The sequence below is a fragment of the Thunnus albacares genome, chromosome 20 (assembly GCF_914725855.1).
Source record: "Thunnus albacares chromosome 20, fThuAlb1.1, whole genome shotgun sequence".
Lineage (NCBI taxonomy): Eukaryota > Metazoa > Chordata > Actinopteri > Scombriformes > Scombridae > Thunnus > Thunnus albacares.
The window spans coordinates 4,561,611-4,586,017 of NC_058125.1; the positions used below are offsets into that span (position 1 = coordinate 4,561,611).

General features: G+C 39.6%; 1 protein-coding gene across 4 annotated transcripts in view; it reads right to left on the bottom strand.

Annotated features, from left to right (window-relative positions):
• Positions 1-24,407, bottom strand: part of LOC122970787 (putative uncharacterized protein MYH16) — a 59,697-nt gene that overhangs the window by 21,688 nt on the left and 13,602 nt on the right. For 2 of the 4 annotated variants that reach the window (XM_044337038.1, XM_044337034.1), the window contains exons 2-6: positions 13,418-13,645; positions 11,094-11,198; positions 9,422-9,511; positions 7,764-7,909; positions 5,753-5,843 (exon numbers count right to left, since the gene is read on the bottom strand). In XM_044337038.1, the coding sequence (XP_044192973.1) occupies positions 5,753-5,843; positions 7,764-7,909; positions 9,422-9,511; positions 11,094-11,198; positions 13,418-13,645 (660 nt within the window). Of the gene's footprint in view, positions 1-5,752; positions 5,844-7,763; positions 7,910-9,421; positions 9,512-11,093; positions 11,199-13,417; positions 13,646-16,725; positions 17,038-24,407 lie in introns of those variants that run through there. The other 2 variants (XM_044337036.1, XM_044337035.1) reach the window with 2 other exon arrangements.

The following is a 24,407-nucleotide window of genomic DNA, read 5'->3' on the forward strand; positions in this document are numbered from 1 at the left end:
CCATCGACTGTATATAAATATGGATGTCATGACAGCTCCCTAAAAGTGAAGCCAAATCATCTTGATCGCCCCCTGGTGGCTGTCTGCAGTATAAGTCATATGTCCCGCCCCTCCATGCTAGTGGATTGGACATGAGCCAAACTAAAAAATCAAAGTAAAAATAAATTTTTCCCAAAGATGTTTTCCGTCATTTTAGGTAGTTCTTATCACGCTGATGTTTGTCCAAGTGCTAATTTTTCTGATGTTTGTTTTCAATTAGTTATTTGACAATGTAAAAAGGGTGTAATGTCATGATTGACAGCTGGGACAGCCGCTCTCAAACCTCTGTCAGGCGCTGGGACGGCTAAGAGGGCATGTCCCGAGGGCCATCATTATAATACTGTACATTAGGTATACTCAACCCTCCAATACAAAAACATTGCTGCTCCTTAATTTCCATGTCTTCCGTGTATTTTTTGGATCATTACATGTTGCTGAATTAGCATTATCATGTATGTAGCCTTTTGCAGGGCTCTCATATTTGTACGAGTCAGATGGAAACAATAAAAAGTCAGCCAGAGAAAGAGTTTCCAACCAACTGAGCTAACAGTAACTCACAGAACTAACATCATCTAGCTAGCTAGCAAAAATCTGCCCCCGTCAAAATTGACGGTCCCTGACTAAAAACAAGGCACCTGCTTTTGTCTACATCTCTATGAAATCAAAGAACTCTTGTTTCAAAGATTAGCACAAAGTTCAAGTGGTAAATTTTCCATTGTAATTCTATACATGCTTCGCTACAATGCAAAGCCTGACAGGTTTAGCACAGTATCTTAGGGGGGGGGGCAGGACTTAACGAGGAGTCAGTTGAGTTAATGGCTAGTTTAACTGTAAGATTGCACAAGTAATTTAGAGTAACAATATAATCTCAAGTAAATCTAAACATACAAAGCAAACTGTTTATTTTTTTTGTTTCTTGAGTACACGCTTTTACATGTCCACAATAGCATTGTGGCTACTCAGAACTGAAAGGCTTGATTTATGCTTGGATGGTTCAGAGCTGTCCAGACATGTTGACTGGGAAAGTCATCACATGGCATAACTGTCACTATCACACGCATATAAAATTTGGAAGGGTTGTACACAATGCCAACAACCAGATAGTTTGTTGCCATGATACTTCTTGCAACTTCTTTACAAGGTTTTCCCTACAAGGTTGACAGAAGAAGTAAAATCATACAATCACTCATATAACTCATCTACATATATCTGTATATTTTCTTTCTGCTTATATCAGTTTGTGTTCCACTGACAGTGCCCTGGTACGCTGGACCCCTGACAGGATTTTTTGGCACATCTAAATGGAATAGACCCATTGATAATGTTATTAGTTACACCTGTGTTTTTCACGCTCTTGTAAGTCCAAATGTCTGTTGTGAGAGAGATCTATAACAGCTAGGACAGGTTCACTATGTGATAACCTTCTGTCACCAAAGGATAAATGAGATACAACACAATCTCTTGTTGAGAAATACCGTTTTGAGTGTTGAGCAACCAAGCATAAATCAAGTTTATAGGGCAAAATCATCGTGCCTAGAGTCTTCAGTTCTTCCACAGTCAGCAAAACACTACTGCCATAAAAAAGTTTCCAGCTGCTGGACTTTGTCAGCAATTGACATAATCAGAAATGAATTAATAAAGAAATGGACAATAAGACTAAAGTTACATTCACATAACACACCATATGTTAAGAAATGGAGACGTTATTACTTTAGTAATTTGTTTTATACAATATTATACCACCAGATTATGTTTTATGCTGTTTATCTGAAATGTGACACCACATCCTTTGTCAGGATTGAGTGCAAACATAGACTGAAAAAAACTAATGGATGTAGCAACCTGATGAAACTCTTATGAAAGTTGCTCAGTGGCACACAAAGCAAAAAGCCACTTCCCACTGTAAAGAAATTACCCCGAAGAAAACGTGCACGCTCTATGGGCCCAAAGTGTCCAAGAAATATGCTCATTAGAGAATTCTGCCGACAGAGAGAGAAAACTTTCGGTCTGGCTAACTTGAATGGGGATAAAATTAATTGTGCGACTCTTCTAGACGTTCGAAATGTGATCAGACCAAAGGTATCAAATATTGAAAGTGAAACGAGTCATTTCCCTAAAAAAATGTATCCGCTGATTTACAGACATCTCTTTTACAGTGTAAGTCTATGGGAAAAAGTATTTTTGGGCCAGTGTGTACCATGTGATGTTATAATTACACAGTTTGGCCACTATGTCAATGGCTTCAAAGCGTGCCGGTGTCCCTGGTTTTGGAGCCAGAAGTGACTATATTTTGATGAGAGGGTGAAGCTAACACTAACACTAGCTGCTAACTTGGTTAGCATGGTGCATTTACAGTCTGTGGTTAACTGTTATAATGCTAATGCAAATTTTGATTTCTGCTGGCGAAAAACAGGCTTAAAATCATTAAAACTAAATGTACTTACCAGGAAAACTGAACATAAAACTCCTTATAGAGTCGTTTAGTACAACCAAACAACAAGACTTTTTAGGCGACAAACATGTTACAGTTAACTTTCATGAACTGAAAACACATGGAAATAGTGACGGCTACAGCTATCTATGCCTACGCTGTGAATCTGGGGTTATATCATGGTTACGTTACTTAACCTATGTGGTAGTAACTTGTTAATCACAACGTAGCCACGCCCTAAAGCATACCCTGCTTTATTGTCTATTTTACTCTAAATGGAACCATAATTTATGTAATAAACATCATGCTGTATTGAAGAAGACTTGAAACTAGTGATTGACACCATAAAGTCATTAGGAAACTGTTTACAGAGGTAATAAATCAAGTAAGAAGTAGAGTCATTTTCTCCTAGACTTCCATACAGTCAGACTCCTCATTGGCTTCACTTTTCAGACCTGGAGCTACCCAATTGAATGCAAGGCAGTGGAAGGCTTATGTGACCATACCATAGGAGTCAACAGCCAAAGTTGCAGCTCTATAAGCCTATAATTCTGAAGTACAGCTGAGGCTAATGGGAATGTCATTAATTTTGCAGGTATTTGGTCATAAACGAAAGTATTGGATAAATTAAAGTTTTGACCTGATGAATGCACTAGATGAAAAGTCAGAGGGTCACCAAAATTATTACAGTTCATTCTGTGAGGAACATAACTGAACCAAATTTTCTGCCGATCAATCACAAAGCTCTCAAGATTGAACAAGTTGACAATATTTCACTTTGGACCAAAATGGCAGACAAATGGACAAACCAACTGATCAACCAACTTCGCAGTCTCTAGAGCCACAAAGCTAGCATGGCTAAAACCTACTATAATCAATTCAGTCTGGCTTCTCTGACATAGGGGTCATTACCCCATTTGTCTAGTAGGGGAGAAAATCACACTTTTTGCATTGCATGATTGTATAATTTGGAAATGTGTATCTTGTGTTTATTCCAAACAAACTGCAATACTTATTTTGAACAAATATTTGTGAAATTAGAATGTTACATCTTAATCACATCAATTGTATTAATATCTTAAGAGGCAGCTGCCCTCTTAGTCTCTCAATCACTGAATCACAAAACATGCCCACTGTTCCATTTATTTGTTTCAGTTATATAATGCCAAGAATATGTCTATGATATCACAATGTTTGTTTACAATAACTTCTGGGTAGAAAACCCCTGCATCGCGCACATACAATTTAATGGCACAGAGAAAAAATAAATGTCAGTTTAAGCAAATAAAGAAGTGAACACAGAAGCGTATGTTAGTAAGTTTAAATATAAGCAGTAAGTAGTAGAAGTAATTAAAAGCAAGCATAAGTAAGTATAAATGAGTAAAACAGTGGTAAGGCAACTTCCCACTATGACAACGACAGCCACCACTTACTCCAGCCAGCAGTGAGATGTAGTGGTGGGGTAGTTTAGATTTATCAAAGACGCTAGCAAAGCAACACAGTACATCAAATAAGCATAGCTGAAACGTCAGATAGGTTGAGCCACTGTTTTTAACTACTTATCTTTAAATGTTACAGTTACAGCTGGAAAGTTTGCCAATTTCACATATCTCCTTAGTTCAAATCAACTGCCAGTTGTCTATCTGGAAGTGACTGTTGTTAGTGCGACATCACAGTGATTCGGTCTATTCATGAACTGATGCCATTGTAGACAAAGGATAATACCAGCTGTGGCATAGATATCAGTCCTATGAAGCACATAAATTAAACATAACACAAACAAACAAGTCATTTATTGCAATATCAACACATCCCCTGACGTGTAAGCTTAAAAATGAGAAACATAACTAAATGTTTGAGTCTTAAAATAAGAGGGAACTGCTGCTGAGTCCAGCATCTGCTCCTAGTCACACCATCGGAGGGAGGCAGCAGATGGTTATCAGTTTGGATGGAGGTGGTGTGTTTTAACCATCTCCTGACAGGCATGGAGCTGTGGAGCGAATGCTCCAATCAGAGAGCAGAGCCCAGCAGCTCTGTTGAAAGGCAGGAATGCATCTTTCTGCTGTTCTTTGAGCTACAGCTGAGCTCCCTGCATGTCCTCGTAGGAAACCAACCTCCAGCCATGTGCTTGAGGTTGGTTGTCATTCCAACCAAACAGCCTATTATACGGTTTTGACCATTAGTTACCCCTCTCTGTTTTAAATTAAAACTGCATCGTCAAAAACTTTTGCAGTGACACAATGTTACAGTGTTACTTTAGTGGTTTTTCCAGGTGATCTTCCATGGAGCTGTTGTGTCCTGTATATCCTCACATGTAACTATCACTCCTCTTGTGCTGCTGATGATCTGCATTGATTAATCTTGAAAGCCAGCTGCAGGCTGAGCAAGATTTCATCAAGGAACCCGTATTGGATGAGACATGCATAATTGCGCAGGCCTTTGAAATTTTTCACCACATCTCTCAAATTATAGAACGCAGATGCACATACCAGACCTTACTACCAAGCAATCCCTTAGACCAATATTCTGCTGAACTTGTATTAAAGCTTTTACTAAATGAACTAATTTATAGTTTTAGTATGGGTATGAACTAGTCTAGCAGTCAAAGTGAAACAAATAAACCCAGCATACATAAAATAGTGTCAATGTGGACATATCTTCACCAACTACAGCCACAAAAATAGCACAAAACATGACTGCTCCTTGTGCCTTACTGTGTGTTCAGACAGACTCGAAGCTAATTTTAGAGGTGGCATGATTGCATACAAAGTCAATGGAAAGACGAGATTAGATGTGAATTCGTCCAGGTCAGCACAAACTGACACAAAGATGCATCCACACGAGTTAAAAATGTTTCAGCTCGACCAAAAAATGAATCTGCATCATGAACGTTCAGAGACGACAGTAAAAAGGAGGAAATAACAAAAAGTTGTGTTGCTGGTGAGCTCTGAATTCAGTCAAAGACTGAGCTGAACACGGACAGACATACTCCCACATATACAGTTAGTGTATATGTTGCTACCTAGCTTACAGCTAACGTCTTTCAGTCAAATTTGTGCAACTGTGTGGCGAAAATTCACTTTGCTTTCTGTCTCAACGCAAATTTGTATCAGTAACCTGGTCTAACATTAAATTCCACTCATCCTTGACACCAAATTTGCACTCTCCTTCTTCAGTAGAAGACAGTTTGCTGATGCAAAGCCTCTGCTGAATCCTAATCACTGTTGCAGACACATACACACATGAAGAATTTCATGTATTCTGTACAAGCAGCAGTCTGACCTGCAGCTCTTTGCTCTTCCTCTGCAGCCCGATGTTGAGGGCCTCCTCTGCTTCTAGCTTGGAGCTGGTACTGCTGATCTCCAAGTCCTTCCTTCAGAGAGAAAAAGTAAGATTATGACCTAAAATAATATTATAATTGATTATTAAAAAATATTATAAAAAAACCCCATCAAATCCACTCAGGTCAAAAACTTAAACTTTAACAATCACTTCAAGACAATTTCAACTAGCCCCATACGTAATCCAAATTAAAAATGCATGCACATTGACAGTTTTAATAAATACAAGTTTAAACTGGATTTGTACTTCACACAAAGTGTTAACATTAGTCTCAGCGTAGATACCTACAGGCACAGATTTTGATTTATAGTTCACTGTCAGATTTCCCCCTGGATGTCACCACCACACTAGCCGAATGTATTGTACCTGATTGGCTTTATCATACTTAAGTTATATTCCCCACAGTCAATCTCCATTGGCACATCACAAACTTGTAGGAGCAAGCAGCCCAAGCTATATAGGTATAACTGTAGCTATGGCGTAACCCCTTAAAGGGATAGTTTGCATTTTTTAAGTGGGGTTGTATGAGGTAGTTTTCCATAGTCAGTGTATTCCTGCAAGTAATACACTGACTTACTTACGAGGGCTTACTTAAGCGTTATTTTTGACATCACAACTAGTTTTGAAGTAAGTTAATGTAGAAACTTAAAGCCGCCAGTGCACAAACACTGCGAATGAACTTTACAGTGAAGTAGGAGATATCTTGTGTCCAGCAGTTAAAGATTCAGGAATTTTTAATGAGTAGATGTAATTTTAGGGAATTTAATGTGGTAATTATACTTTTTTTGTGGGAAAACTATATCAGACACACATTATTGTTCCAAGAATTGTTATATGTCTTAACACCTGTCTGGAGGGGATCTTTACGTGAATTTAAATTTTTACTTTTAGCTTCGAGCTACTAGCAATAGTGCCAGTGCTTGCTACATGTCTGAGGCTGCTGACTGAAACGATTTCCTGCAGCACAGTCTCACATGACTGATGTCACTGTCAATGGCAGGCGAGAAAGTATATTCAAGACCTTTGTCAATTAAATTAAAAAAATACATTTTCAATTCCTTCTAAGGCCTATATTTGAGAGAACTGAATTCAGTGCTTCAGTGACTTTTCAAGACCTGCAGATACTCTGCAATAAAGCTTCATAGAGTTGAGAGCTGAGTTGAAGTGAGTGACAGATTTCATATTCTCTCCCAATATAGACTGTTTGAAAAACACAGCACCTTAGCAACCAGGTGAGGCACTCACAATACTGATCACAGTGAAAGAGGGTCATGCAACAACAGATGCCAAAGAGAGCAAGTCTTAACTTCATAATACACATCATATTGTTCAGTGATTGGTGTGTGTGTGTATGTGTGTGTGTGTTTTCTGACAGTTGTCTTCAGTTGCTTATTGCTCCAAGGTAAACTACAGTGAATTATTCCATATGCTCTCATACTACTGAGGGCAGATTGCAACATGTTGGGATGTTAGTGAGTGCCTGTGGGGGCATACATCTCAAAGAGGAGACAACTGGACTGTGGAGCATCTATATTACATATTACATCTTCCCACAGTCCAAGCTCCTCTGCCTCAAGACAGCAGCATCATATCAAAATGTCAAGAAGTCCATCAGTTTTCCTCTTCCCTGGGGTTAATATGATATGATCAGAGCGGCTGGAGCATCCACTGACAGATGTTGTCAAGTGCATGTGTTAAGGCAGGAGTAAAATCATTTTAACAGGCTTTTTCTCTTGGGTTTTAAACCTTTATAGCATATATACATTGTAGTTGGCATAAATGTATACTTTCTGAAAATATGACATTTGATCTGAATTTCAAAAAAAGAGAACATAACATGCTTGTATTTACAAAACTAATCTATTATCATTATCATTTAATAGGAAACACCAAAAGCAAAAGGGACAAATTGTAGCAAGGGACATCACTAGCGAGCGTGTCTTTGACCAACCTTTTGATGAGGTCTTCCAGACCGCTCCTCATCTTCTCCATCTCTCCCAAACTCTCCTGAGTGGATCTGCTGTCACCCTCCAGCTTCCTCCTGCTCTTCTCCAGCTCACCACGCTGACGGCGCTCCTGCTCCAGCTGGTACTCCAACTGAACACAAACGTCAAAGGAAAGGCCAAGACATAAAATACCATGATTATCATATTATATTATTCACAGTAGGGGTCAGTTGCTCTGAGGTTTTGAAGGCTACAACTTGCATCGGTATTTTATTAACTATATTTGCCAATAGCTAAATATTTTGTGCCACTAATCAATATCTTTTATATCTACCATTTATTATATTCATTAGACTGACCTTTTTTTGGACAGTTTTTATGCATAAAATTACATGTTTTCACGCCTGCTGGCAAACAGGGTTACAATTAAGTCAAACAACCTTGAGTTTCCATTCCTCATATTTCACTCTGTTCATAACTTTAATATTACTACAGTATTTCATGTGTGCAGCATGTGTGCTTCTGTTGAGTTCCAAGGTTAGTCCAATACACAGGTTTGGTCTTACGCTAACCTTCATTTACAAATCACTGATGTGTTTAAAGCACTACAGTATATAAATAAAGTTAGTTTACATTATGTTATGTAAATTTTCAGAAATTTTTTTAAACTGTAAATAATGGCTTTAAAGCTGCACTAATCAATATATTTTTATATTAATAATGGATTAAATGACATATGAAAGGTGTTGCTTGTGGTGCCAAACTCTGACTGCAGTTCCTTTCAGCTTTACAGAGTGTTTTTAGGGTCTTTCAGCTTTTTTTTAAACTTTTGTTTACTTTACTGTTTTGGTTCAGTCGATTCACTCCTATCAACCTTGTTTTCAGATGCAACAGACTGCTGTTTTCAGAAAAAAGCTCCAAGTACTTGTAAGTTACCTGCCCAGCACCAAACAGCAGATAGAAAGAGTGAGCAACTAGCTGGTGAACATAGTTGAGCATTTAGCTGCCAGGAGTTGGTGGAGACCAAAACAAAGCTAAAAGGAGAGTGACTGTTGGTCTAACATTCATTAGGTGGCCAGAAACAAAACTCCAAGTGAATGATAATGTTGCTTCATGTCTGCCTGATAGGAAACAGTTTGCTACCACATTCACCAGAGCAACTTTATAAGGCGATTATATGTCGACTTTGGGTTTATAGCTTGTTCCACTGCCCCCTAGTGGCCAAAAAATAATAATTATGGCTGCTTTAAATTAAGTTATCTATCTGGTCTTTTAATAGCAGAATTGCTCGCCAGCTAGTTGCTTACTTTGTCTGTCTGCTGTTTGGTGCTGGGCAGGTAATGTACAGTAGGTTTATCAGAGCTTTTTTGTGGAAAACAGCTGACTGCTGCTGCTAGAAACAACACTATGAGAGCAGTGAGAGTAAACCAAAACAGTGATGTTGCTGGCCATAAAAACGAAAACATGGGCTGAAAGATAGTAAAACGCTCTGTATAGCTGAGGGGAACTGCAGAGTTGGTGATAATTCTTTGTCGGGTCATCACTACAAGTGACTCCTTTCACATTACACATAGTCATTTGATTTTACATTTAAGGTTCAAATAGAAGAAGACGTACTGTATATTATATTTCTAAAAGATAAATAAACAAAATATGTGCTTACCTCTTCAGCTTGCATCTGTAGCTTGGTGTTCTCTTTGGTCAGCAGGTTCACCTTCTCCTCCTCGCTCTGCAGGTCCTCAATGGCCTGCTGCTGGGATGATACAAGATGTCTAAGCAAGGCTGCACATGTGTCCCTAAATCACTGATCCACCACACTGCCTCACATCCATCTGTCTGCCACATTGGGACTTGGAAAGATAGAACTCGTTTGGTTGCAAAGAAAACGTCATCTCCAGTTTGATCTGACGGATCAGTTATTTTCTCTCCGTCTTTCGGAACAAAAGTGTTGGAACACCAAACCAAACAGTGACTCTGTGCCTAAACTCACTGCAACAGCTGTAAGACCTCTTGTGATGCCAAGACGATCCATCTTGGGTTTTTTTTTTCACAAGCTTCTCTTTGTATTCCACACTAAATCCATAATCTGAGACATGTTCAACAAACAGTAGGAAGATAATGAGGCCTGATGCTAAATTGTTCCCACAGATTACACGATGCAGACTGCTACTGTTAGTCAAAACATCTGTGAGAAATTAGCGAACAGGGCCTCTTATAGCTGCCACAGAGTATGATGAGGTTGTAGAAGGTTAAGATTTCTTTAGCTTTCAAAGCATCTGCTCTACTTTTTAAGGTAGAGTTCGCAGTGTGTCTGATTGGGAGCACATTTATCATGAGTGCCACTTTTGGCAGCTCTACAGGCCATATGGTTCTGTTCTCCTAAACTTATGTTTCGGTCCCAGTCGAGCAGCGAGTGAGGAATCACTCTATGGTCTGATAAATGTAGCAAGGCTATCCATTACGATAATAAACAATCACAAATAAAGCCAAATAGGATGACATATTGTCTTAGTATGTGTGTAGTTTACACAGCTTACACTGAGCCTGACGTAAATCTTTATTTTACCTGACTTTGAGGTAGGAACGGATTGGAACAGCGTCAAACTGATGTATAAAGATGGGGAATTTGAAGGATGGATGAGTGTAAATATAAGAATTTAGAACTAGTTTGACATGACAATCCCAACTCAAAGTCCACTTACTAGCTTTTCCTGCAGGTTCCAGCCATATGACATGGGCTTCATCTGCTAACTACATGCTCAACTATGGGTCAGTAAGATTTTGAGCTTGTGAAACGGTTTGTAAACGTGAAAAAACTCTGTATAAGAAATCCAAGTCTGTGAATTCATAGAAAAAAAAATGTGGATGTCAAAATGAAATATTTGCACAAATTATATCAACAGTGACATGCACACAAATGCACAAGCACACACTTAAGTTTCAAGTCTGAAGTTTACTTGCAGCTTTAATCTGCGTATAAATGTGTAACTTCAATGTCAAACACAGTGTGGGAACTTTGATTATTGACACTAAATTGAGCCCATAAGTTCATGGAAAAGTGTTATGGAGCTTGTATGTCAACAGAACCGCTGAGGGCTCAGAGAAAAGAAAGTCTGTTTTATAAACTGGGAACATTAGAAGGAAAAATGTGCTATTGGTTGCATTATGGGTAATGTAGGATCCAGTGTGTCTGAGCTTGACCCATACCAATGACTCTTTATAACTTTATGACAGTGCAACACTAAATCAGTGGAGTGGCTGTTTAATACTGCATCATTGCATCCTGCATAGCAATATCCTACCCTGAAACTTCACAACATTCACTGTGCTCTCACCTCGCTGAGCTCCACTAGATGTTCTTTTTCCTTTCTGAGCTTCTGCACCGCCTCGTCCGTCTGAAAAAGCTGCTCCGACAGCCTCCTCACCTCACTGTCTGATGACTAAAGAGAGAAAAAGAACAAGTCATCACTGAAAGACCATTTCTAAGTAGATGCAGTGTCTGTGATTTCACATCAGATTAGATAACTAATTTTCTGAACCACCAAACATAAAGAAATATCATGCAAAGTATCATTTTCCTGCACATGCAAGATTTTTTGTCTATCCAGCCGTCCTCAATGGCTTGTGAAAACAGCAGTTTCAATCTGAAGGGTCTGACTTTGCAGCCGCACCGTAAAACAATTTTCTCCTGTCATGACAAAAACAGATGTCATTAATTTGCCTCTTTCTTGTGGACATCAAAGCTTTCTATTTGCATGTGGGTTCCTGGTTCCTATTGAAGACATGAAGACCTAATCAGACAAGTGTGGAAGTTCAGAATGTGTCGGAGCATTGGACTGTAAATGTGAGCCAGCAGACTGGGATATATGGTGGGGTCGACTTGTATGACTATTCTTCAAAAAGGGCTACGAATATCTGTTATGCAGCAAATTTCAGAACAGACAGATAATCGAATTCAGCTCAAAACTCTTGCTCCTTTGGATCAAATACATCATGTCCGCTCATAATAACTGTTATGAAAACATACCACAAACGTTAGACATGATCACCTCATTTTTTCAAAGCCCTATGTCAACTCTGTTATAAAACAAGCCTGGTCTTGTTGCATTCACTGTGCTGGAGTTCTCTCACAGTTCTATCTTACATTATCTTTACCACACAGGAGGAGATTAGCCAAGGTAAACCATCATAATAGCTCGACGATGTCTCTCCAAAATCAAGCTCTAAAATCAGATCAAATTAATCAGGGTAAATTTGTTGTGGCTGAATCAACACCATCCTGCACGACTCTCTTTCCATCGAGACATGCAGTGATGTAAGTACAGCACATTCCTGTGGCATTCTTGAACAAAGATAGCATCTTAATCCTTTAATACACCTCAGTGAAACAGATAAAGGGAGTTTGGTGAGGGGCTGTAATGGAGATGTCAGAGCAGCCTTTGCTTGTGTCTACACAGAGGAGACAGTGCTTCATCACAACACGGAAAAACTTTTCTCCATCAAGAGTTCAAGCAGGAATCAGTAGGAAATAGGTTAAAGTGAGACAGACAGTCAATCCTCACTCCATAAAGTTTAGTTTGAGTAAAAAATCCATTCAGTTTCTTATGATACAAAAATCTATACAAATTGTTTTTGTCATGTGGTAATTTGGTGAAAATTGTACTAGCTATAAACAATGTAAAAAATAACTTCCAGTGGGAATCAGTGCCAGTGTTAGCAAGCTAGCCTGACTAAATCTTCTATTTAGAAAGTACTTCATACAATATATACATACAATATATCCCATATGTTAAATAGCATATAACAAACGCTATGTTGGATAGTTGAAAAAGGGGAAATAAATGTCTAATATAAAAGGATATGCAGGACCATGTCATGTTCCAGTCCATAGTGCACCATGGAAGTTGGATATTTTCAGATGTCAATCAACCACTGCCATGAAATGCCCACCTAGAGGCTTGATACTTCAATAAATCAATCAAGTTATAAGGAGATATAAATATAAATTATTAATATAATAAAATTAATATAATAAAAATATAAATAAATAGATTAAACAATTAATGATGAGTCATAATTTTTTAAAAAAGCGTAATAATATAAGTGTGTATGATTGTGGTGGGGGGGCAGTCTTAGGCAGTGACCTCATTTAGTTCTTCCTGAGCCTCAGTCAGTGCTGGCCTGATGTATCCGGTACCTTCTTTCCTACCGCATCAGAGAAAAAAAGGTCGTTATCCGGTTGGTTGGGATCTTTAATGATTCTCCGAGTCTTAGTCTTGCAGCGCCTGGTGTAAATGTCCTTTAGGCAGCAGAACGAACCACTCTCTGCAGGGCCTTGTGGTCCTTCTCGGTCAATTTCCAGTAATATATCCCAAAATGGTTTTATCTTCTTTTGAAAAGTGGAAGAATATGCACAGCAGCTGTAGTGTCATTATAGTTTATATTTCCTTACACAAATTGAGCAGAATTCAAATTTTTGTTTGACTTTAATACTATGTTGAAATTCTAGTATAGTTGCATCCTAAATAAAGTGTAAACCTGCTTTGATTTGTGGTCCTTAATGTATTTTGAAATGTAACACTCTGCCTGTGCCATCAGTGTAGCAACCATCAATCACTCTTCCTCTCCATCCTGTGATAAAGATCCCATAATGCTCTACCTGTTTATCCCGTTCCGCTGCAGTGAGGACGTTCTCCAGTTCATCCAGGTCTCGTCTGAGGTTGCCGCACTCAGTCTCCAGCCTGTCCCTGTGGAGGGCTAGCTGGGTTGAGCAGGCCTCCTCCTCCTCCAGACGGTCTGACAGGCCTGATAGCTGTCGTTCCAGCTCACGCCGGGCCTTCTCCAGCTGGACGCAGCGCTGCTCCGATGCCTGAGCGCTCTCTTGCTCCTGGAGGTTTGCAAACACAGAGAGGTTTGATCTATAATTGTCACATGAAGTTGTTACACGCAAAATTTAATATATCTCTTTTTCTCAATATTTTTTTTAGATTTGCTGGAATACATTTGGTGCAGGACATACTATCATTTATTTCTCTTCATCCAATTTTACTGCTGTATTAAACACAACATGATGAACTTTGTATAACTTTGTGTTGCATTGCGTCTGTGGACCCTGATATACCTCCTTTCAAGTCTACTGCAGTTTTATCAAATTTCTGTTACTACTAAGATGATTAATTCTGTGATGAACCTTTAAACCTATTTTTATTATTTACAAATTGTATTACAAATGTATGATTAATGAGTAATTTCTCATTTAATTTTTTTCAAACATTTTTCTCTTATGCTTTTTAAAGCACTTAAATTACAACAGTAATCATGTTGCATTACATTTAAATGACTCTAATTTGCTTTATGCAATCACATAATGCAACAGAGATATTTTCATATTTTATCTTAACATGCCTCGACCCATTCTGTAAATATACTGTAGTTTTGATAAGCAGGTTAACTAGTTAAATGAGTTAAAAGAAAGAAAAGGAGCGAGGTCCAATGGGATAAGAAAAAACAGAGAATTAGCAAAAGGTTAAGGGATTAAAAGTAAATTGGAAGGGATTAAATGAATAAAAGGGGCTGAAGGAAAGGTAAAGACTATTAGATCATAGAGGATCTTACCACAGATTATGCCATAAAATGCGACTTTCCTCCCTCCAGTCAGAAGAAACCTTTCGTTTGTTAGTCTAGATTCTTTCCTTAATATAGTACAGCTGAAAAGGCAACACAGTGACGCACAGTACTGGCTTGATAAGCAAGCTCTACCAAACACCAGATCTCTTAGTCAGCAGCCATCCATAACAGCAGTGAAGAGATGTGATTGTTAGAGTCTGCTCTGGGTACTGTTACTTTCTTATGTACCAGGCATCATGGGCAAGGCATTTGGAACGAGCGAATAGCATACCCAAATATCTGGGCATTTGTGAAATGATCAGGCAACCACATTTCCATCTGCATTTATTTCCATAAAAGTACTTGGTTTGCGCTTTCTCCCTGCCTGTTCTGACTGTCCTTACATCATTTTCTTCCCTGTGCTGAGCTGTTTGCACCTTTAATGCTTCGACCTGGTGACGACTGAACAGGTGTTAGCAGGTATGACAAGACAAGATCGATTACAACTTCAACACAGAAAGGACATGTACACACAAGGCACAAGTGTCTATACATATGTTCCTTGCACGTGCATCTCTCTCACACACACACACAAATGCACACTGGTTAGTGTTGAACAAACACTTTGCAGGAAGGAGTACTGCTCTAGAGGCAGAAGTCCTACTTGATTGACAAGAGTCAAACAATGACTGAAAAGGGTCATTATTTGTGCTGAAAAAATGCAGTACTTTTTAAGATACGGCGCAGCTACTCTCTTAGCATTAGCATGAACACATACTAGTTGGTGTTTTGACAAAGATAGGTATGTTTTTGGATGCAAATGGTGAAAAATTGTAAGTATAGCAGTTGGAAAGATATTTTTAGCAAGTTCTACAAAGGGCAGTTCAACATTGCCTTTTTTTGTTTCTGTCCAATGTTTTCATTGTTTAGCGGAACTTCCTTTACTCAGAGTATGCTAGGGTTAGCAGGCAAGTGATTTATCATTATATGACCTTACATCATTAAAGGTTTACTATGCAGGCATTTCCTAAAAAAAAAAAAGAATAAAAGTATAGACTCCCTCTCAATCATCACTTATGACCCACTAGAAATGTGTGGCGGTGTATTTATCTGCAGAGACTCTGCACTCTGCCCGTATTTTCTTATTATTTTGCTGTTTTCGGGACATTTCTGGGTGTCAGCCTTTGGGAAGTGGGTGTGTAGCCCCCAACCAATAACAGCGTGTGAGGTTGGGACTCGTAGCGTCGCTAACAGGTTACATCACTGTCTCTCTCCTCTGCTCTGCTCTGCTCTCTGTCTCTGTGTCATAGATGTTTGAAGAGCTGCAGGTCTGTGTGTCTGCTTGACCAAGGATGGGGCTGAGCTACACACACGCAGAGCAGAGAGGCCAAAGTGGACAGGATGAAGCTCTGCATTCACACAAAATCCAGCAATGTGGCACCTTCACGCAGGGTTGTGCAAAGGTGTGGGTGTTTTCATTTGTGCTTTAGAATGTAACTGCTGTGAAAGAATTAGAAAATAACATTTTATTTATCTATTTCACGGCTTTGTTCTTGCCAGTGTCGATCTCTTCACTCACTGTCTAACTCACATGACCATCTCTCTCTCTCTCTCTCTCTCTGTCTCTCACTCTCTCTCTGTTTCTCACTCTAGCTGATCCGGGGAGGAGAGGCCAACTTTTAAACAAATCAACAACAAATCCTGCATTTTATACCTTTAAGGAGTAGTAGCCAAATGATTTTCAGAGGACATTTTGTGGAGCACAGAATAAAAAAATAAAAAATAAATAAAAGGAAAATAAAACAAACGAAACAAAGCATAAGCAGAAATGTGAATGTAAGGTTGAATCTTACTAGGCTGAGCAGGCTAATTAGCCCGGTAAATCTAATTGTTGCATTATCTTACAATTAGCTATGTTTTTAGCTACCTGATGGCCTTATACTATATAGTAGTAAAACAAAAAGTCCTTGCTATTCATATTTTGACCGGAGATTCAAGATCTCCATTTAGCTAACGTTCATGATCGAACCTTTCACACGTTAGCTCCCCATATTGGCCTTTTTCAAAAAATACATCTTTACATGTCACAGCAGGAAAACCACAGATGTAAATAGTAAAAGTAATTATAGATGAATTCCTTTTAGCTGTTTTAGTTTCAGGGTCCTAGCTACTGGTAGATTTTAATAGAACAGTGAAATTTTAATTAAGAACACCTGTACTTGGTGTTTTGAGGTTTAATGTTAACCCGGTTAACCGACTCAATTATTTCTGCTTGCAGTGCTCTTGCGCTTCTAAAAAATATATGTAGACTCCAAAATCATCCACACATATTTTGTGTACAAACTATCAAGATTTACCCACAGCTGCTAATCTGTGCTCCAGTGTGGTGCTAAAGCTGTCCCAATCCAGCTCTTCAGGTTCTGGTTCTGGTCCAGGATCCACCTGGTTCCCAGTGGCCTCCTCGGAGTCATCAGAGAGGGAGTGGCAACGCTGATGGCACCTCACAGACATCATCTAGATACTTCCTCCAGTCGGTACGCTGCCTTGTTTTGCACACTTCACCTCTATGTCAATGTAGCAACTTGCCTGCCTTTGTTCTGCCAGTGCTTCCGTGCTACTGCAAAGAGGTCTTAATCACTTCTTTCTCTCTTCTTTTGCTTGGCGTACAGCTGTTCTTGTTCCAGGTGGGCTTCAGCAGGAAGAACAGGAGTAATTCACTCACGGATGGTGCTCCAGTCTGTACTCTCCCAGCAGATCCTCCCACTTGCAGCTCTGCTCACCTTTCTTCGTCTTTCTCATGCTACTTAATCTGTCAACCTCTTTCTTACTTTCTCAATCTTCTTTGTCAGCCTTTTTTCCCCTCTCTCCCTCTTGCTCTTTCTCTCCTCTCAATCAACCATTCATCTACTTTTTATTGTAGTGTGTGCTGGTATACACTACTAAAATCCAAACATTCCTCCGTACATTCTTCCAGCCTTCCCACAGCCTGCTGCTGCTAGTAAGCCAATGTAGGTAGCCAGTGCTCAGTCCACTCTTAGACTGTGATTTACCACAATGACCACCTCTCCAGTCCCCGTTCCCCGTCGTTGTCTCCTCCCCCAGAAACAGGTGCCTCTCCACAGTCTTAGGGGATCCAAGGGTGTCCCGCAGGGATGGTGGTTGGTGTAGGATATCAGGTCAGGAGAAAGCCTGTTAACATTCTGCCGTTCTGCCTCAGAAATCCAACCCTCAGCTGCATCATCAAAACCAAACCACAGAAAGACAAGAAAACAAGGGCAGGATTCCAGAGTCAGAAATGCCTTTTGTGCTCTCAGTCTACATTATAATTGACATAAGTGTCTTGTGTGTCCACGCCCACATGGTCCCCCACAATGCCACGGCATTCATCTTAGCAAGAACAACGGGGCATATTGTGCTTAAGGTTCAAGTGTGGAAGTTTTTCTTGAATGAAGCCACTGAGCCCCACAAAGACCAGACTAAGCATTTCCCTATCTAGAATTAACATCAAGCAGGGTTGCAGATGAGGTCATAATTAAGATGACTTCAATAATCCCAGGAGAAACTAGACCCTTGCAATAGAAGTAAAGTAAGAAAAATAGACTACAGATAAAGAAATTTGAGTTGAGATTTAATTGTTTTTTTGTTGTTTTTTTTTTTGGGGGGGGGGGGGGGGGGATCTACAGGTGACTGTATGTACATTAAGGCGCACATATATGTACACATATATTCTTACTATCATTGTAAAAATAAGAACATTTCTGAATGGAGATATGTGAAAAGTACACTACGTTTTGTATAACTGCTCATGCCATCAAGACAAATTCCTGCATATTTATTGAACCCTAGTCTGTTACAATATGATTCAGATTGAGTGGAAATGCGACCATACATGACCTTTCTAACTTACATAAAGCTGGAATAACACTGAATCCAAAACTGCCCAAAAGTGGACACAGTTATATGAGGAAGGATAAGCACTCTGCCAATGCCACTGAGCCGTGGATGACATCCAGACACCAAAAAAACACATGTAAAGACAGGATTTCTGAGAATTCAGATTGTTTTATTTTGACAATGTGGTCTGGGTTCTTGTGCAGGGAGGCAGCACAGAGAGATCTGTTCATGTAACTCCCACTTGAGCTGGAGAAGCCAGAGACATTGAGCACTCCCCAGCTGCCTCTCCAGACACCACTCATGTCCAACACCAACACTCTCATATCTCACAAGATGGCTGCCAATGAATCAGATATGCAAATAATTCCAATACATATCAGATTTTCATTATTGTACCAACTCTAAGGCTTAAGTTTCATTCATTCATTCATTCATTCATTCATTCATCAAGAAATCTGAATTTCAGTTGATACAGAGATTATAGAGTTATCAGGTAATGTAAGGACACAGTTACTGTGGATGAAAGTGTTACAGGAAAGCCCTCTGGATACACAGATGATCTTTGACTGTGTTTGAATGCCTCTTGCCAAATGCAACCCATATTGTCAGTGTCCCAGGGTTCAAACAGATGGGTCCATGAAGTAGAAATCCTGGCATTTAATTGTCAGCTGCCTTTTAACAACCTAAAGGCAAGATGAGTGATAACACTTGAGGGAAGAGGAGGTTGCGGGTTCAGCTGCCGGATGCTTTTAACCTAAGATAGCTATCATAGAGTCTTATGAAAAACAAGACTAAAAGTCAGCAGCTACACCCGCAGATCTGTGAGGCAAGCTAACATGCTTATGATAACGATGCTATTATGCTGATGTTTAACAGGTATATTGTTTACCATGTTCACCAGCATGCTATCATTTGCAAACTATCACTTAAGCACAGATGAAGCTGATGGAAATGTCATTAGTTTGGCAGGTATTGTCATGACCCCTGCTCTGTGACACCTGCTTGCCTGTTGCGAGTATGTTCTTGTATTTTCAGCCTTTTTAGTATGAGTGATGGGTGCTTGACTGTGTTTTGGTTTTGTCTGTCTCTCTGTTCATCTCCCTTCCCATCTGTCTCTCTCTCTGCACACCTGCCCATCATCTGGAATCAGCACATCTACCTGCCATCAAGCCATCACCACTTCCCTACAAGAATGCTGCAACGACAGCCAGTCCCCGCCGGATCGTTGTGTCATTCACAGTTTGTCGAAATGCTATGCTTCTAGCGCTGATGCCAGTCAATTTGCCTGCCTGCCATGTTTGTCTGTCTGCCAGCTTGTCTTAAACCTGTTCTCCCTATCTCCAGGATTACCTGCCTGCCCGCCTCGCCTGCCTGCCAAATCTGCTCACATCCTTGGGATTCCCTCTGCCAAGCCTCCTCCTTGATTCTTTCCCCTCATCTCAGTCTGAGCACCAGCCAGCCTCCATCTCACCATCTCTGCCTGTCTCAACAATAAAAGATTTATTTTTCACCTTACCTGCTTGTCCGGTGTCTGCATTTGGCTTCAGCCTTGAAAGGTAACAGGTATTTGGTCATAAAACAAATACCTTTAGTTTGTCCAATGTATAGCACAACTGAAATTTTGAGCTAATGATACACTTGATGAAAAGTCAGAGTCACCAGAGTTATTACAATTAAAGGATATGTTCACAAAGTTCTTAAAACAACAGTCAGGTGTGAATATGAACAGTGAAAGAGGGTTTCCTTGCTGTTCATTAAAAGATCCCGTTCAAATGTGCTTTCAGTGTAAGTAATGGGGGCTAAAATCCACAGTGTATCCACACAGTCATTTTGTGCAAAAATGCATTAAAGGTTTATCTGAAATTTATATGAGGCTTCAGCAGTCTGAGTTAGTCATATCAAGTGGATATCTGCCACATTTACAGTCTTTTTAGCATCAAATTCCCTCTTTGTGTTTCTTCAGACAGAGTTTCCCTGATGAACTGTGGTGGAAGAATAGTAACAAAAAGAGGGACTTTTGCACTAAAAGGACTGTAAATGACTGTACGTTGAAAGATATCTACTTGATTTGACTCATTTGGACGCTGAAGCTTCATATTAGCGTCAGATAAACTTTTAAACACATTTTTGCACAGGAGGAGGACTTTGGATTTTGGACGCCATCACTTATATTGTAAGTGCTTTATGAAGGGATCTTCTAATGGTCAGTATGAAACATTGTGATCCGGTCCTTAAAAAACAAAACAAAAGAAAACAAAAAATGAAGATTATGAGGCAACATTGTGGAAATATAAGAAGCATCTTTTTCTCTGCGATTTGTGTGTATTACAGATGGGGGACAAATTAAAGGAGAAACTGAATAAAAGAGTGGAGAAACATATCAAATGCAGATGCTTCTGTGCACCAGGGCTCACTGAATATATAGATTTTGGACCAACGTGTAAGACAGTGCTCTTCACCACCATCTCCATAAGACCAAACGATATAATATAAACTTTCATCTTCAAATCTATTTAGTAATGTCTGTGTTTGTCTCTGATGCTATTGTTATGTCTGGCTATGTTTGTTTTTCTTCCTATCTGCTGTACTCAGGCCTCTCTTGCAAAAGAGATCTTGATCTCAATGAGATTTCCTGATTAAATAAAGGTTGCATATATAAATGAAGGAATATCTTGTGGAGGAATGGTGTTCCTCCCTCCAGCAGAGTTCCACAGACTTGGCAAGGAGCACTGAAGCTGTTCTGGAGACTTGTGGTGGCCTGACTCCATATTAAGACACTTCATGTTGGTTTTTCCTTTAATTTGTCACCCATCTGTATGTCTATGTGCACATTATGACTCTGCAAAGAAGTGGTGTGAGGGAAGCGCTAAGCTATTTTTTCCCCCTTCTCCATGCACCTCCTATGCAATTGTCTTTGTTGCCAACTGTCTACCACAAACTGCAACTGGTCCTAGTTGTTGGCACATATACCAAAAACCTTAACCTGCTTTTGGTACAAGAGAAAGACTAAGGGGATGAACATGGTCATTAGTATTCATCCTCTTGGGAGTGTGAACATCTGTACTAAATTGCATGCCAATCCATCCAATAAATTTTGTTACATTTACATAAATGAAATATTTGACATGCTGGTAATGTAATTCGGGATCAACAAAGTCATTGGGATTTATAAACTGGGGACTCTGAATATATGTGCCAATTTTGATGGTAATCCATGCAATAGTTGTCAAGATATTTCACTCAAAAACAAAAATGTCAATTCCCGGTAGCACCAGACAAAAGTTCAGGGGGACTCCAAGTTCATCAAGATTGATCCCTTCATGGAAATCCATCCAAAACTTGTTGAGATAATTCAGTCCAGGTTAAAAACCGATCAACTGACATTGCTGTCCCCAGAGAAAAACGTAAAAATTTGACGTCCAACAATGCACAATCTGTGGTATTACTCACCTAAATAAGAAGTGTTCTTGCTAAAACTCAAAGTGCATAAGAGAATAAAAGGTTTGGAGAACTGAAACATCAGACATTGTCTTCAGTAACATCTTCTTACCCATGCAGTCCATCTGACAGTCTCTACTATAATTTCTCGGCCTGGACTTTCAGCCGAAAATCACCTCAAAGTTTATCTTTCTTCACCAATTTGTTCATACATTCATTTGCTTCCTTCCCCCCATGCCCTTGAATATCAAGTCAGTCTTCCATTCCCTTGCCTCTCTTCACCCTCCTCTCTCCTCCCCTCTCCACCCTCATTCATCTTTCCCTGCCAGTCTTTTGTCCCACAGTTTGCCTTGGGCCCCAGAAACTTCAGAGCCAGTCCAGACTGAAAGTTTTTCCACATGCAGAACTGGGGCATCTGGATAGCTCTGCAGGAACGCTCCACATTTATTTCCCATTAGCAGTAATTGAGGGGTAAACAGTGGACTTTTCTCAGTTTATATCCATCTGTACCAAATAGTTGGAGCTATGGTAGAAGCAAAGAAAAACCTTTTGTCTTCCCCATCTTGGAGTGGTTATCCCACATTTAGATAGTTAGATAGATAGTTACTTAGTTTTTATTGTCTGTGTTTGTGTTTGTGTTTGTGTTATTGCACTCTTCTCTAGATGTTTTCAATTACAGTGTGAGTGGTACTGTCACATCTTTTTCCTGATTCTGGTGATCATGGGTTTTCTGTTGATGGCACTTTAAGCCATGCTAGCAGCTTGGCTTTAGGATGGTAATGTTGGTCTATCGGTCAGTCAGTCCACATCTTTGGTCCAGACCACTACCATGAGGTTGACATTTTTGGTTTTGACAACTATCAAATACCCATTCATTTTTGTAAAGACATTCATGGTCCCCAGAGGATGAATCCTACTGACTTTGGTGATCCACTGACTTTTCCTCCAGCACCACTATGAGATTGACATTTGTGGCTTTGAGTGAAATGTCTCAACAATTTGGTGGCCCCTTAACTTTACATCTAGTGCCATCACAGGTCTATACTCTATTGTAATTCTCCTTGACCTTAGCTCAGCCTTTGACACAGTGGACCATAATGTCTTAATCAACCGTCTGAAGAACTATGTTGGCATCAGTGATGTTGCTCTGGATTGGTTCATCTCCTAACTGTTGAACAGGTCCTTCTCTACAATGCTTGGAGATGCATCTTCGTCTTGTGCTCCTCTCTTTATTGGGTCCCCTCTTATTTATTGGGTCCACTCTATTCTTATTGTATGTCCTGTTAAAGCCTGGTACCACCATTGTTTTTCGTATTATGTCCTGCCTTGCTGAAATTAAAAACTGGATGTCCAAAAATGTCCTGCAGTTAAATGACTCCACATCAGAAGTGATTATAATTACCCGCTCTGGCCCCAGCACTAGCAGCATTAACAATCTCTCCTCTAGCCTGGGTGCCTCATCTAATAATGTTCGAAAAGAGGCCCGCAACCTAGGGGTTATTTTTGACTCGGAGTTGTCTTTTGATGTTCAGGTGACCAAAGTGTTCCAGTCTTGCTTTGCTCAACTGAGACAGCTAACCAAGATCAGGTCGTTCCTTTCCTCTCCTGACTTAGAAAAGGTCATCCATGCTCTTATCTCTTCCAGACTTGACTACTGCAATGCACTTTATTCTGGTATCAGCAGGTGAAAACATCCAAAGACTGCAGTTGATAAAAAACACTACTGTCAGGCTTTTAACACATACCAAGGGAAGCAACCACATTACACCAATCTTTGCTGCCCTTCACTGGTTACCTGTGAGTTTTAGAAGTGATTTTAAGACTTTTACTGCCTGTTTTTAAAGCCTTGAATGGTCAGGGTCCTGCCTATATCTGTGATCTTCTAACTCCCTATGAGCCTGATCGTTGCTTGAGATCCTCCAGCAGGGCCCTTCTAATGGTTCCAAAATCTCGACTTGTCACTAGAGGTCTTTGCTGGCCCCTCAGCTGTAGAACTCCGTACCTGGAGATCTCAGGCACGCAAACTCAGTATCTTCTTTTAAATCTCTTCTCAAGACTCACTTGATCTTATGTCTTTTTATTAACTGATGGTATTTGTTGTACTATTTAAATTATTTTATCTTGTCTATATCTTATGTTTTGGATCCTATTTACTTGTATTATCTGATTTTATTGTAAAGCACTTTTGTGACTTTTTGAGAGGTGCTATATAAATGAAGTTATGATTATATATAGGTCAAAATTTTGCCACACTGTTTTGTGACCAAAACCCCCTGAGTAATGACATTCCCATCAGCATCAACTGTACTTTACCAGGACTACTACTACTGTGTTAGAGTGATAATTAGCAAATGTTAGCATGCTAACATTCTAAACTAAGGTGGTGAACATAAACATTATACCTGCAAACATGAGAGTGTTAGCATTGCCATTGTGAGGGTGTTGCCATAGTAGAGTTAGCATTCAGCTTAAAGCACCACTGTGCCTAAGTATAGCCTTACAGTGCTGGTATCATGGCTATAGACTCTTAGTCTTATTATGTCATGCTAATTATAAACTTATTATTCTGGAATTATCAAATTGGAATCATAAAGACGCTTCCAGTGAATCAGACACGTACGGACCTACATAACAGCACAAAAAAATAGTAAAGCCTTCATAGCCTGTATTGGATCATTATAGCTGAATATTAATCAAAGACTGAGAATAGC